Below are 13,753 nucleotides of genomic sequence, written 5' to 3'. Positions count from 1 at the left end.
TGAGCACACGGATATTTGGTGAGCACTCACAGGGCACTTCCTACACACGCACATGCGTGCACACGCACGTGCATGCATACATACACGCACATGCGTGCGCACACTCATGCACATGCATGCACACGTGCACATGTGCACACGTGCTGAAGGCACATTGAGGGCTGAATTCATAGAGACCAGTTGTCACAAGGTAAAGTCAGTCTACCTGTGTGTTAAGGAAACAGAATAAAAGTGGTATCAGAAGGGGATGGGCTCCAACAAGGAAGGTTTCATGAAGGAGACGGCTCTTCTACGAGGCTTTGAAACAGGCACAGATCAGGCTTTGCAGAGGGCCGTGTCAGCAGAACTTACTGCCTCCGTGCAGGCACCCAAGGTTAGCAGATCTCACCCATGGGCAGGGGAGCAGGGAGAAAATGCAGGGCATTGAGTGGCTTGGTCCCCATCTGGGGACAAGACCTCGGGATCCCACTGCTCTACTTCTATGATTCTCACCACCCGTCCCCCACTTCACAAGCTGGATGGCAGAACCCAAGCTCATCAGTCCGCCCTCTAGAAATGAACATGGAACTCCAACAGGCGGGAGACGGTCTCCGAGAGACCTCGGGATAATTCTAAAATAGGCTCACGAAGTCGTCAGTATCATAATGCGTGTACAAACCACATGACTGTTCATGGCTGTCCCGATGTGACCAGAATTTGGGGGAATAGAGGGAGAGGGTTGGGGCTCTGTGCCAGGAAGCAGAGGTCAGAATGAACGCAAGGGCAGCCAGAGAGGCTCAAAGGCTACCTCACCCAGGGGACTCTGCCCAGACCCTACTCATAAGGGACATCTGACTCCCTTCTTCACCCCATCAGGTACCATCCCCCCCATCAAGTCTGCTCAAGGTGAGGGGGATGACGTGAAGAAGCTGTTCACCATTGGCTGCCCGGTCATCCTGGCCACTCTGGGGGTGGCACTGCTCTTCATCGTTCGCAAGAAGAGGAAGGAGAAGCGGCTGAAGCGTCTCCGAGGTAGGCGAGCTTCCTGTGGGCTTCCCCGGGAGGGAGTGCTGACCCTCGACCGCGTGGGCCACCTTTCATTGGCTGATGGGCACCATCTGGACAAGAGAAAGTGCCTGTGTCCCATTGAAGGGAGAGCTGCTACTCCAACCTTCTGAAACTTTAGCTCTCACTGCTTCCTCCTCTGTGCCCCCAAGATTTTGTGCCTGACCTAACCAGGCTGAATTTTAGAGGTACACTCTGGTAAAGCCGTACTGGTTAAAATAGTTATACATTTCCATGTTAGTTGATAAATAGGTGTTGCTCTCTTCCACCCTGGATGCTCCTTGTCTCTCGCAGGATCCCTGAGATTCTTCTAGATACTGGCCACTAAAGCGTAGACCTGCAAGTGATCACCAAGACCTTGCTCAGTTTTGACTGGATGGCTTCCATGACATGTCAGATGTTAAATATTTTTAATATCCCTCTCCCAATCTGCGATACCATAGACGGGCATGAATGGGTCTGCTTTACCTTGATTTTCCCAGGGACTGGTACAGTGTCTGGTACCTAGTAGTTGCTTAACAGATGTTTATTCACTCATTTGGAAAACATTTACTTAATATCTGCTGTATGTAGATACTGCCAGATCTGGGAGATATAAACATGAATGAAGAAGGAACAGTCCATAGTCTTATGGAATATAGTCTAGTCCTCATAGAATTCACGGTTTAATGTGAGAATCCAGGGCACAATAGTAGCACAGAATAGGGAATTACTAACACTTGCTAGCGTGTTTAGGAGTTGGGTGGATGGATGGATGATTGGACGGATGGTTGGATGATTAATTGGATGGTCGGATGGAAAGATGTATAGAAGGAAGGATAGTTGGATGGATGGTTAAATGAACGTTTTGATGGATGGGTGGTTGAATGGATAGGTGGTTGGATGGATAGAAAGATGGAGAAGTGATGGATGGATGGATGATTAGATAGTTGGATGGGTTGATGGTTGAATGGATTAATGGTTGGATCAATGGGTAGGTGGATGGATGCATACATATTTGAATGGATGGATAATAGATGATTGTGTGAATGGGTAGATGGGTGGATAGTTGAATGGATACTTGGATGGATGGATGGATGGATGGATGGATGGATGGATGGATGGATGATAAGATGAACAGATGGTTTTATGGTTTTATAGCCATACGGACAGATGGTTGGATGAATGGTTGAATAGATGAATCAATAATCGGATGGATGGATAGTTGAATGGATGGATGATGGATGAATTACTGGATGGGTGGGTGGAGAAATGAATAGATTGACAGATGAATGGATCAATGATGGATGGCTGGATGGGTGAGTGAGTTGATGGCTGGATATATACATGCAGCTAGATTCATTCTGACAGATCATTCTCATGATTCTCATTCTCATCAGAGGTCTAATAGGGTTGAACAGGTCCTTTGTTTCCCTCTCTCTTTTTGTCAATTCCTAACCTGAGATCCTGATCCTATGCTCTCTGGTGACAAGGCAGGGACCCCCAAATTTATCCATGGACTTTTTGAGGACAGGTGCCCAAGAGGAAGAAATAAAACCTCTTGGTTGATAGTCATCTGGGGATGCCCATTGACCACCTCTATCTCATCCTCCACTCTCTTCTCTTCCCAGCAGATAACTGAGGATAGACCCTCCACTGGTACCCATTCCCAGCCTGCTATGATGTCTCATTTAATTAAAGTCAATTCAGGAAACAGATGGAGCACTTTATATACCCTCTCCTCTGGGAAGGACCTCCCTATTAGATAAAAAATCTGAGGAAAGGAAAACAGACCTGAGCCAAATCTTGTCAGATGTCAGACCTGAGCCAAATCTTGTCAGGAGCAGTCAGACCTTACCCTATATTAGACTATTTTAGAGGTCCTATCATTTCTCCATCTTCTTCCCAGGAGACCAGCCATGGTCCCAATGTAGGGAATTCTGCCACCTTGCTCCCCAGCCTCTTCTAGTTCTCATCCTGCTCAGACTCCATCCTCATCCCGTCCTTCTCTCTACTGTTTTGCAGATGCAAAGAGTCTGGCAGAAATGTTGATAAGGTAGGTGTCACGTTGCTGTGTCCTCCCCTACAGAGGACAGGCTTCTAAGACCTCACTGCCCTGCAAACCCTCCCCTCCCCAGCCCCTTATGGCTGCTGAGTCACCCACCTCCGGCCCTTCTGCCCACAGCAAGAACAACCGAAGTTTTGACACCCCTGTGAAGGGGCCACCCCAGGGCCCGAGGCTACACATTGACATCCCCAGGGTCCAGCTGCTCATCGAGGACAAGGAGGGCATCAAGCAGCTGGGTGAGTGACAGGGCCACAGCCCACCAAGGGCAGCCACCAGCCCCCACAGCAGTGCCCAGGGTTCTAGCACTGGCCCCATTCACCACTCAGCACCCTCAGAACTCACTGAAGCTTCTCTTGACGGCTGGGTTTCCTCCTCTGTCTCACAGAAAGAATTACTCTGTCCTTTCTGCGTCTCCACATTGGATAAAGACAAAAAGAAATTTGGGAAGTCCAAAGAGAAGGACTCATACTCATTGTTCTTCTTCCCCCAGGAGATGACAAAGCCACCATCCCCGTGACGGACGCTGAGTTCAGCCAAGCGGTCAACCCACAGAGTTTCTGCACTGGTGTCTCCTTGCACCACCCAGCCCTCATCCAGAGCACGGGACCCCTCATCGACATGTCTGACATCCGGCCAGGCACCAGTATGCCTCTTCCCGGGGGACACACCTGCTCCCAAAGAGGGTGACCTGGGTGCAGCGCAAGGCGCGGGTGGAAAGAGACAGGGGGCGGGGCTCAGCACAGCATGGAAGAACAGAAAGAGCACTGGAGTTAGAGTCTCCAGACCTTGACTGAAGACTTCCTAGCTGTGACCTTGAGTATACTGCTAACTTTACCTCTCTGGGCTTCCGTGTCCCTGCCTAGACGTTTTGAGAGGGTTGGGAGTCCTTGCTCTCCAGGCACCTTCTGCCTCTATCACTGGGCCTCTGGATATAAGGATAGAAGACATCAGGGGTTGTAGGGAGTGAACGGACAGGAGGCAGCAGGAGAGGGGGTGACATTCCTCCCCAAGCAGAAGGGAAAGAAGGGGTGGGTGGGGAGTACCAGGATGCCCCCCAAAGACCCCACACCTCACCACTGTTGCTCTTCTCCCACGGGGCCAGCTATGTGGTCAGGATACCCCAGGGAGCTTCTGTGGCTGCCTGTGCCTCCTCCCTTGCTCCCCACTGCCCTTCTGGAATGTGCCAGCTGTCTGAGGCTGAGTGCCCTGGGGTGGGGGCGGTGCTAGCACTTGCTTCCTCTGTGCAGATCCCGTGTCCAGGAAGAACGTGAAGTCAGCCCACAGCACCCGGAACCGGTACTCGAGCCAGTGGACTCTCACCAAGTGCCAGGCCTCCACACCCGCCCGCACCCTCACCTCAGACTGGCGCACCGTGGGGTCCCAGCATGGTGTCACCGTCACAGAGAGTGACAGCTACAGTGCCAGCCTCTCCCAGGACACAGGTGAGCCCAGGGCCCAGCCCGCGTCCTGCTCTCTCTCCTCCAGTTCCCCCACCATCCAGCTCCCCCTTCCCCTTTCCCAACTTCAACCCACCAGCTCACAGGGTCCAAGGCACAAGTCAGTGTCACTTTCAGCTGGCCACTGGCTTACTGTGTGGCCGGCACAAACACGCTTGACCTTGCTGAGCTCTGCTTCGTCAAGGATTTCATTCTCCTCTCCCAAAAGATGTCAGAGAAAATGGTACACGTGATGTTTGTTGGAGAAATCGGTGAGGGTTCCAGGGGGAGGGTGCTTGTTTTTAAGACCCCGCTTCTGCCCCCAAAGCCGCCTTCCCAGGGGGAGAGTGGGGTCTTCTGAGATAACTGCCAGGCTCAAGGGTAGGGCAACAGCTCCGTCTGGTCTCATTTGTGAATGAGGCTCCCTTCTCCCCACGACCCCCCTCGTTTCTTCTCAACTCTGGGCCCTCCGTCCCTCCAGACAAAGGACGGAACAGCATGGTGTCCACGGAGAGCGCCTCGTCCACCTACGAGGAGCTGGCCCGGGCCTACGAGCACGCCAAGCTGGAGGAGCAGCTGCAGCACGCCAAGTTCGAGATCACCGAGTGCTTCATCTCGGACAGCTCCTCCGACCAGATGACCACAGGCACCAACGAGAACGCCGACAGCATGACGTCCATGAGCACGCCCTCAGAGCCCGGCATCTGCCGCTTCACCGCCTCCCCGCCCAAGCCCCAGGACGCCGACCGAGGCAAGAACGTGGCTGTGCCCATCCCGCACCGGGCCAGCAAGAGTGAGTGCTCGGCCCGCCTCCCCCGCTGCNCCCCGCTGCACCCCCCCACCTCACCCCCACCCCCGGCGTCCTCAGCCAGGCCCTGCTCCTTGGCAGTGTGGGCAGTGCAGAGCAAGTACTCGGGAGAATCCGGATCAGGGTCTGTATCCTGGCTCAGCCTCTTAAGACATCCATGGCCTTGGGAAGTCAGTCAGCCCCTCTGACCTTCATTTTCTCAGTGGTAAACTGCACATGATGGCGTATACTCCCCGTTCTCGTCGTGGACACTAGAAAGGCTGTACGTGCCTGGCGCGTAGCAGGTTCTCGGGACGTCGTGATCGTTCCCTTTACTCTGAAGCTATGTCAGTATGGAGAGACCGCCTTTCGGGGCTCAGCTGCCCAGTGGCCCCTGGTCTCCGGGCCATTCGAAATTGATCCGTGGGGGCCAAACCTCATGGTGAGCAGTGACCTCGCCCGACTGGGAGCAGTCTGGTGCCGGGAGCCTGGCCAGAGCGTATGCCCATCAGGGTTGGTGGGACAGCTGTAGGATCACGGGAGGGCGTGGGGACGGGGGTCCTTCAGCAGACGCTGGGACCACACCATGCCATGTCTGACCATGCAGGGTCTGGTCTGCCCGCTACTGGCCTCGCTTAGTGGCCGTGCCGATCAGGGCACTCGGGGTCATCTAGAGAAGAGCCCAGGGTAACAAAGTACAAGGACTTGGGAGATCAGCCGCCCTGAATGACGCCCCCGCCCCTTCTGGCTGGGTGAATTAGGGCAAATTACTTAATCTCTCTGAAGCTCAGTTTTCTCACTTGCCAACTGTGGGCCGGTATTAACCTATCCAGGGGGCTGCGGGGACCGAATGAGATCATGTACAGAAAGGTCCTGGCGCAGTCAGCGGGTTAGAGGCACATTTACAGGTGAGGGTGCTCACAGAGCAGAGGGAGCAGGGCAGGGCCGTCCCGGGAGCCTGTCATTATGGAGGCGGTTTAAGAAATCTGGAACATTCCTTCTGGGAAACAGGAGAGGGATGGGGAATCGCAGCTGACTTCAGACATGTGGCAGGCTGCCGTGGGAAAGCTGGTGGGGGTGGCGGGGGTGCTTGCTGTGGGGGTCCTCAGAAGGCCCAATCAGGCTCCCAGTGGGGAGTGACGAGCATTCCCTCCTCAGGGCAAAGGAGACTTTTCTAACAGCCAGAGCCTTAGGAAGTCATTGTCTTCAGACCTGAGCTCTCCAGCGCTGAGGCAAGAAGTAGCAGTTTAGTGGGCAAGTACCGTCCGTCAGGCCCTGCGTCAGGCGCTTTCCCCAGGTTATCTCGTTCCCCACTCCCGGTAATCCTGCGGATAAGGACACAGGCTCAGAGAGGTCAAGTAACTGATCCCTTCCGGCCTCCTCATTGCCTCGCTTGTGGAGGGACTCCTAGGTCGAGTCAGGGAAAAGCCTGCAGAGGAGGGGGTGGAGTGACCCGGCAGGTGCCCGGAGGCCTCTGCCGCCAACGTTTCCTGCTTCTGTGATTCCAGATGACTACTGTAACCTGCCCCTGTATGCCAAGTCGGAGGCCTTCTTCCGAAAGGCAGATGGCCGTGAGCCCTGTCCCGTGGTTCCACCCCGAGAGGCTTCCATCCGGAACCTGGCTCGAACCTACCACACCCAGGCTCGCCACCTGACCTTGGACCCTGCCAGCAAGCCCTTGGGCCTCCCGCACCCAGGGGCCCCTGCTGCTGCCTCCACAGCCACTTTACCTCAGAGGACTCTGGCCATGCCGGCACCCCCAGCCGGCCCGGCCCCGCCAGCTCCCGGCCCCACCCCTGCCGAGCCCCCGGCTGCCCCCAGTGCTGCCCCTCCGGCCCCTAGCACCGAGCCTCCGCGGGCCGGGGGCCCACACACCAAAATGGGGGGCTCCAGGGACTCGCTTCTCGAGATGAGCACATCGGGGGTAGGGAGGTCTCAGAAGCAGGGGGCAGGGGCCTACTCCAAATCCTATACCCTGGTGTAGGGAGACAACGAGAAAGCAGCCCTACGCCCGGACCTGTCTGCACCTCCGGCCCTCACACACCAACTTGGCTGTTTTCCTGCATTATTTATATTAAACCGACAGACAAAAACCAACCAACAACGGAAACAAAATCCCCCAAGTCATGAACGCTTGTACATAGAACTCTTTTGTACAAATGAAACTATTTTCTTCTCCATGAAGCCAGGGCACAAAGAATTTGACAGTACAAATAACCCCCACCCCGACCCCACAAAGTAAGCGTGGAGAGAGATATATACGTATATAGGGAGGTAGGCGCACATCGACAAGCTATATATCTATATATTTCTCTCACCTTATTTTGAGACAGAGGCACAAAGACTCAGCAATTTTTTCCCTCCTACTCACTCACCCTCCCTTCAATCTAGGTGGTTTTGACAGCGACCAAAATCCCAACTCAGAGACACTGCATGCGATTTTACTGTTCCAAGAAAACCAGGAGTTGCTTCAATTTGCAGATGCTTATGTGTTAATACCTTTTTCTATGAAAAAAAACCCAGCGCCGTGTGCAATAAAGGTTATGTTTCTACGTGGTAGCTTTTTTCCCATCTGGCGAGGGCCAGTGGGGAGGGAGGGAGGAAGGAAAGGCCCCTATACCGGCCCGTCTATCTCTCGTGGAGAGACTTCGAGAAGTTCGGGCTTTAGCTCAGCAGGTTAAACTTTTTTAAAGGCTTTCAATCAGCCAACGTGCATCCTTGAGCACCTGTTCTGTTCTCAGATCTGTGCCCGCCCCTACAGGGGGTCAGCTGTGTGAATTTGAGCACGCTTCTGAACTCCTCTGGGCCAGTTTCTTTACCTATGAAATGAGGCAACCTTGCAGAGAGCTCTGGGGGGCCTGGTCTGGGGGCGGGGGAGGACAGGTGTCTGCTGGCTTCTCTCCTTCAGGAGAACCCAGTGTGGCCAGGGAAGCAAAGCCAGGCAAACCACAAGTGCGCGCTTCAATTATGGGAGGGGGAGGAAGAGAGTCTATATACCCTGGGGGTCAGGCCAGATCCTGAAGTTCTAGGCCATTAGGGTGAGGCAAGGCTAAAGAGAAGGAGTGAGGTCATCAGAGGTTGGAGACGTGAAAGGGGCTCATGGAGGAGGGAAATGGAGCCCAGCAAGGAGAGTCGGGCCAGCAGACACTCCAGGCACTTGCCTGGTTTTAGAGGAGCTGGCAATCAGGCCGCCAGGTGGAAGGAAACGTGCACACGGGCAGGTGTGTGGAGGGGCCGTATCTGATAAAAGGCACAGGAGGGTGAGTGGGCTGGGCCTCCACCGACGGGACGGGACATGAAGGTTATAGTAGGGAGAGGAGAGGGAAAAACCCCAGGTCTCGGTCTCCCCCGACGGGACGGGACATGAAGGTTATAGTAGGGAGAGGAGAGGGAAAGACCCCGGGTCTCGGTCTCCCTCCCTCCACCATGGCCGAACCCCTGGCTGAAAAGAACGTGTGCCTAAGAAGCACAAAGGGGGTTCAGTGCCCCAAGTCAAGGCTGAGTTGTGGATCGGGAACCTGGAAGGAAGGTGAGTCTGGGACCTGCTGTTCTCCCAAAGCTGAGAGGAGGTGCTGGAGAGGGAGGGAGGGTAGGGTCTGTGCAGGATGCAGGTGGGCTGTCCCAGTCCCTCTGGGCCACACCGAGACCCCACCTGAGAGGCACAACCTTTAATAGCAGCACTTTCCCAAAAGCTTCCTCACACGCTCGCTGAGCGCCCAGGGAATGCAGGATACAGAGGAACTCTGCCCAGGGAGTGTCTCCAGGACAAGGTAAGGCGGTAGGCACCCCGAGAGGGGAGGGGGCAGAGGCCTTGTGCTCCTTGGCGACTCCTAGGCCCAAGGGGAAACTCCATCTCAGCCCCGGCGCCAAGCACCTGGCTGGGAGAACCGGCTACCCGTGGGAATGAAGGAGGATAGTGAGAAAGGCCTGAATTCCAGACACCTGGTGACGGCCCGCTCCGTTCCATCTGTGGGAGGACAGGACTCCTCCCAGGGCTGTGTGCGCCATCTGCAGGTCACCTCCCAAACTCCAAGGACAGTGATCCAGCCCAGAAGCTCTTCCTAGAACTTGGTTGAGAGCCCCCACTCCATGCCCCCCACACCTGCGCTGGACACTGGGGAAAACTGAGTCAGACCCAGCTGGGACCAGCATGAGGGGAGGAACAGATTCCCAGGGGCTGGAGTAGAATGGAGCCACCTGCCTGAGGTTGCAGAGGGGAACCCCTATCGTGACAGTCCGTTACAGAGCTCTACCCCACACGATGTGCCCGGTATCGAGCCAGACCAGACGCTCTCCTCCTGGTGGCCTGGGTGACCTCACTGCGGCTTTGGGAGGCGGGCATCACAGGCTCCACCCGCCCGGGGTGGGGAAGCTGGAGCTCTGGGGAATTAAGGAACTCGCCCAAGGTTAGAGGAGCTGGAAGAGGTGAACTCCCATCCAAGCCCAAGGGTGTCTGATTCCTTAACCACAGGGCCACACTGCCCCATGTTCTGCCGCTCAGAGGCTGAGTTTCAGTTCTGTCCCTAGGACAGACGAGCTGTCTGCCAGGACCAGAGGGAGCAGCTGGACTTACTGCTCGGACAGCGGTCAGTGTGGGACCAAGTGACTGACGCAGGGAGGTGAGCCAACATGCTGGGCTGGGTGCGCTGGGGAGCCTGGGTACTTCATTCTGCTGAGAGGCGGTGAGAGGGAGGGAAGGAGGGGGGGACTCTGCTCTGGGGGTGTGGTGGACCAGGCAGGATGAGACGGATTCGGGGAGGCAACAGAGAATCAAAGGTGAACGAGCCAGTTTAACTTGCGGTCCGCTGAGCTGGACCCCTACCTATAAAATACACGGTCTAGAAATTCAAACAGACGTGCAGAGAATCCGCACGGTGTCGTGTGCTGGTCTCTGACTCCATGTGTCCTTCAGCTAAACCCCAAGCCCGCCTGTCTGAACCACACCCGAAAGCCAGTTCCCAAGTCAGCCAAACCCCCACCCGCTTGCACCCCATGCAGTCCCCCCTAAAGTCTGCGTCTGGAGCGNAATTCAAACAGACGTGCAGAGAATCCGCACGGTGTCGTGTGCTGGTCTCTGACTCCATGTGTCCTTCAGCTAAACCCCAAGCCCGCCTGTCTGAACCACACCCGAAAGCCAGTTCCCAAGTCAGCCAAACCCCCACCCGCTTGCACCCCGTGCAGTCCCCCCTAAAAGTCTGCGTCTGGAGCGATTTTCCTACACACTTGCCTGCTCCTTCCAGACCTCTCCTTGTCCACCGCAGAGGAGGCCACTGTTGTCTCTAGAGCACTGATCCTCAAAGCACGGTCCCCAGCATCCGCGTCCGCCAGGAACTGGTTAGAAATGCCAATTCGTAGGCTTCGCCCCAGACCCACTGGATCAGAATCTGCAGTTCGGCAGAGTCCCCAGAGGATGCACATGCACACAGGGTTCTAGAAGCCTTCAGAGAGCCCACTCCCCTGCTCTGTCCTTCTACCAACAACCAGAGCGAGACGAGTGGGTCTCAAACTTACTCCTGCATCAGATTCACCTGAAGGGCTTGTTCAGTCCCGACTGAATCACAGTTGGTGGCCCTGCACTCCGAGCATTTTTTTTTAATTGCAGTAAAAGGTACACAATAAAATCTTCCATTTTAACCATTTTTAAGCTGACGGTTCCGTGGCATTGAGTACATTCACCTCGTTTGTGCAACCACCACCACAACCCAGTTCCAGAACATTGTCACCTCCTGGAACAAAAACCATATTCATTAAACACTCATGGCCCATGTCCCCTTCCTCCCCAGCCCCTGGCAACCACCACACTACTCTCTGTCCCTGTGAAGCACACTACCCCGGCTATTTCCTACCCGCGGAATCCTACGACACTTGTCCTTTCTATGGGCTTCTTTCAGTATGTTTGCAAGTATACTCCATGCTGTAGCATGTCTGAGAGTTTGAATCTTTTTAAGGCTGAATAATATCCCATTATATGTACAGACCACACTTTTAATCCCATTATTGGACACTTAGCTTCTTTTGGCCATCATGAATACTACTGTTTGAACATCAGTATATAAGTTCCTGTTAGAATCCCTGCTTTCCATTCTTTGGATATATAACCAGGAGTGGAATTTCTGGATCAAATGATAATTTTATGTGGCGCCTGGGTGGCTCAGTCAGTTAAGCATCTGCCTTCAGCTCAGGTCACGATCTCAGGGTCCTCGAATCAAGCCCCGCATCGGGCTCCCTGCTGATCAGGGAGCCTGCTTCTCCCTCTCCCTTTGCTCATTCTCTCTCTCTCTATGTCATAAATAAGATTTTTAAAAATTTTGTTTAATGTTTTCAGGAAGAAAATATATTTTTATTGAGGTATAATTAACAATAAAACATTATACTAGTTTCAGGTGGACAACATAATGATCTGATATTTGTATATGTTGCAAAATGATCACAATAAGTCTAGTTAATATCTGTCACCACACAGTTACAAATTTTTTTCTTGTAATGAGAACTTCTAAGATTTACTCTTTTAGCAACTTTCAACTATGCAACACAGTAGTACGAACGATAGTCAACACGCACATGACGTCCCCATAACTTAACTATTTTATAACTTGAAGTGTTTTTCCTTTTGATCCCCTTCACCCATGTCACCTACTCAGACCCCACCTCTGGCAACCACCAGTCAGTTCTCTGTATGAGCTTGGGGTTTTGTTTGTTTAGATTCCTCATAGAAGTGAAGTCCTACAGTATTTCTCTTTGACTTCTTTCGCTGAGCACACAGTGCCGTCAAGGTCTATCCAGGTTGTCAAACTGCCAGATTTTGTTCTGTTGTATGGCTGAATAGTATTGCGTTGTTTTCCAATAGGATTCCATTGTGCATTGTAGAATATCTTCTTTATCCATTCATCCATCAGTGGACACTTGTTTCCATTATCTTGGCTTTTATAAATGCTGCCATGAACATAGAGCTGCATAAATCTTTTCAAATTATTCATTTTCCATGAATCAATACCCAGAAGTGGAATTGCTGGATCATGGGGTAGGGCAGGGTGTAAGATAGGGGTCTAGTTTCATTATTTTGCGTGTGGCTGTCCAGTTTTCCCAACACCATTTATTGAAGAGACTGTCTTGTCCCTGTTTTCTAAGTGTGCCTCCTTTGTCATACATTAATTGACCATACATGTGTGGGTTTATTTCTGGGTTCTCTATTCTGTTCCATTGATCGATGTATCTGTTTTTATGCCAGTGCCACACTGTTTGGATTACTACAGCGTTGTGATACAGTCTGGAATCAGGGAACATGATGCCTCCAGCTTTGTTCTTATTTCTCAAGATTGTTTTGACCGTTCCAAATCGTTTGTAGTTCAATTCCAATGTTAGGATTTTTCTATTTCTGTGAAAATGCCATTGGAATTTTGAATGGGGTTGACTGAATTTTTACATTGCTTTGGGTAATAGGGACATTTTAACAATATTCTTCCAATTCATGAGCAATGATACATCTTTCCATTTATTTGTGTCCTCTTCAATTTCTTTCATCAGTGTTACAGTTCTCAGTGTACAAGTCTTTCATCTCCTTGATTACATTTATTTCTGGGTATTTTATTCTCTCTGATGCAGTTGTAAATGGAATAGTTTCTTAATTTCTAATATTAGTGTATAGAAACAAAAGATTTCTGTATATTTTTGTATTTTATCGAATAAAGTCTTTGAGTTCTAACAGTTTTTTGGTGGAGTCTTTAAGGTTTTCTATATATAATAACATCTGCCAAAGTGACAGGTTTTTTTTTTCTTTAACAACTTGGACGTCTTTTATTTATTTATTTTTGTTCCTATATAATATACGGTGTTATATTAGTTTCAAGTGTATAATATAGTCATTCAACAATTCTGTACATTACTCAGTGCTCATCACCATAAGTGCATGCTTAATCCCCTTTACCCAGTTCCCTTAACCCCCCACCCACCTCCCCTCTGGCAGCCACCAGTTTGTTCTCTAGAGTTAAGAGTCTGTTTTTGGTTTGTCTCTTTTTTTGTTTGTTTGTTTTGTTTCTTACATTCCACGGATGAGTGAAATCATACGGCATTTGTCTTTCTCTGACTTATTTCACTTAGGATTAAACAGCTGTGACGTGATAAGGTGGTGATAAGGGATGTGGGGCATCTTTTCATGTGTCTGAGGGCCATCTGTATGTCTTTTTTGGAGAAGTATCTGTATGTCTTCTGCCCATTTTTAATTGGACTATTTGGGGTTTTGGAGTTGACTTGTAGAAGTTCCTTATATCTGGGATACCAACCCTTTATCAGATATGTCATTTGCAAATATCTCCTCCCATTCAGTAAGCTGTCTTTTAGTTTTGTTGATTGTTCCCTTCAATGTGCAGAAGTGTTCTATTTTGATGTAGCCCCAATCGTTTATTTTTGCTTTTGTTTCCCTGGCCTCAGAAGAGCTATCTA

At 51.8% G+C, this 13,753-nt stretch overlaps 1 protein-coding gene across 1 annotated transcript in view; it reads left to right on the top strand.

Annotated features, from left to right (window-relative positions):
* Positions 1–7,848, top strand: part of DSCAML1 (DS cell adhesion molecule like 1) — a 376,149-nt gene extending 368,301 nt beyond the window's left edge. Inside the window, exons 27-33 of the mRNA XM_034665856.1 lie at positions 856–1,011; positions 3,049–3,079; positions 3,209–3,327; positions 3,582–3,734; positions 4,339–4,533; positions 5,009–5,320; positions 6,823–7,848. Of these exons, the coding sequence (XP_034521747.1) occupies positions 856–1,011; positions 3,049–3,079; positions 3,209–3,327; positions 3,582–3,734; positions 4,339–4,533; positions 5,009–5,320; positions 6,823–7,298 (1,442 nt within the window). The 3' untranslated portion in view covers positions 7,299–7,848. The remainder of the gene's footprint in view (positions 1–855; positions 1,012–3,048; positions 3,080–3,208; positions 3,328–3,581; positions 3,735–4,338; positions 4,534–5,008; positions 5,321–6,822) is intronic.
* Positions 7,849–13,753: the final 5,905 nt, after the last annotated feature.

Source organism: Ailuropoda melanoleuca, chromosome 8, assembly GCF_002007445.2.
Source record: "Ailuropoda melanoleuca isolate Jingjing chromosome 8, ASM200744v2, whole genome shotgun sequence".
Taxonomy (NCBI): Eukaryota; Metazoa; Chordata; class Mammalia; order Carnivora; family Ursidae; genus Ailuropoda; species Ailuropoda melanoleuca.
This window is presented reverse-complemented; position numbering and strand designations above follow the sequence as displayed.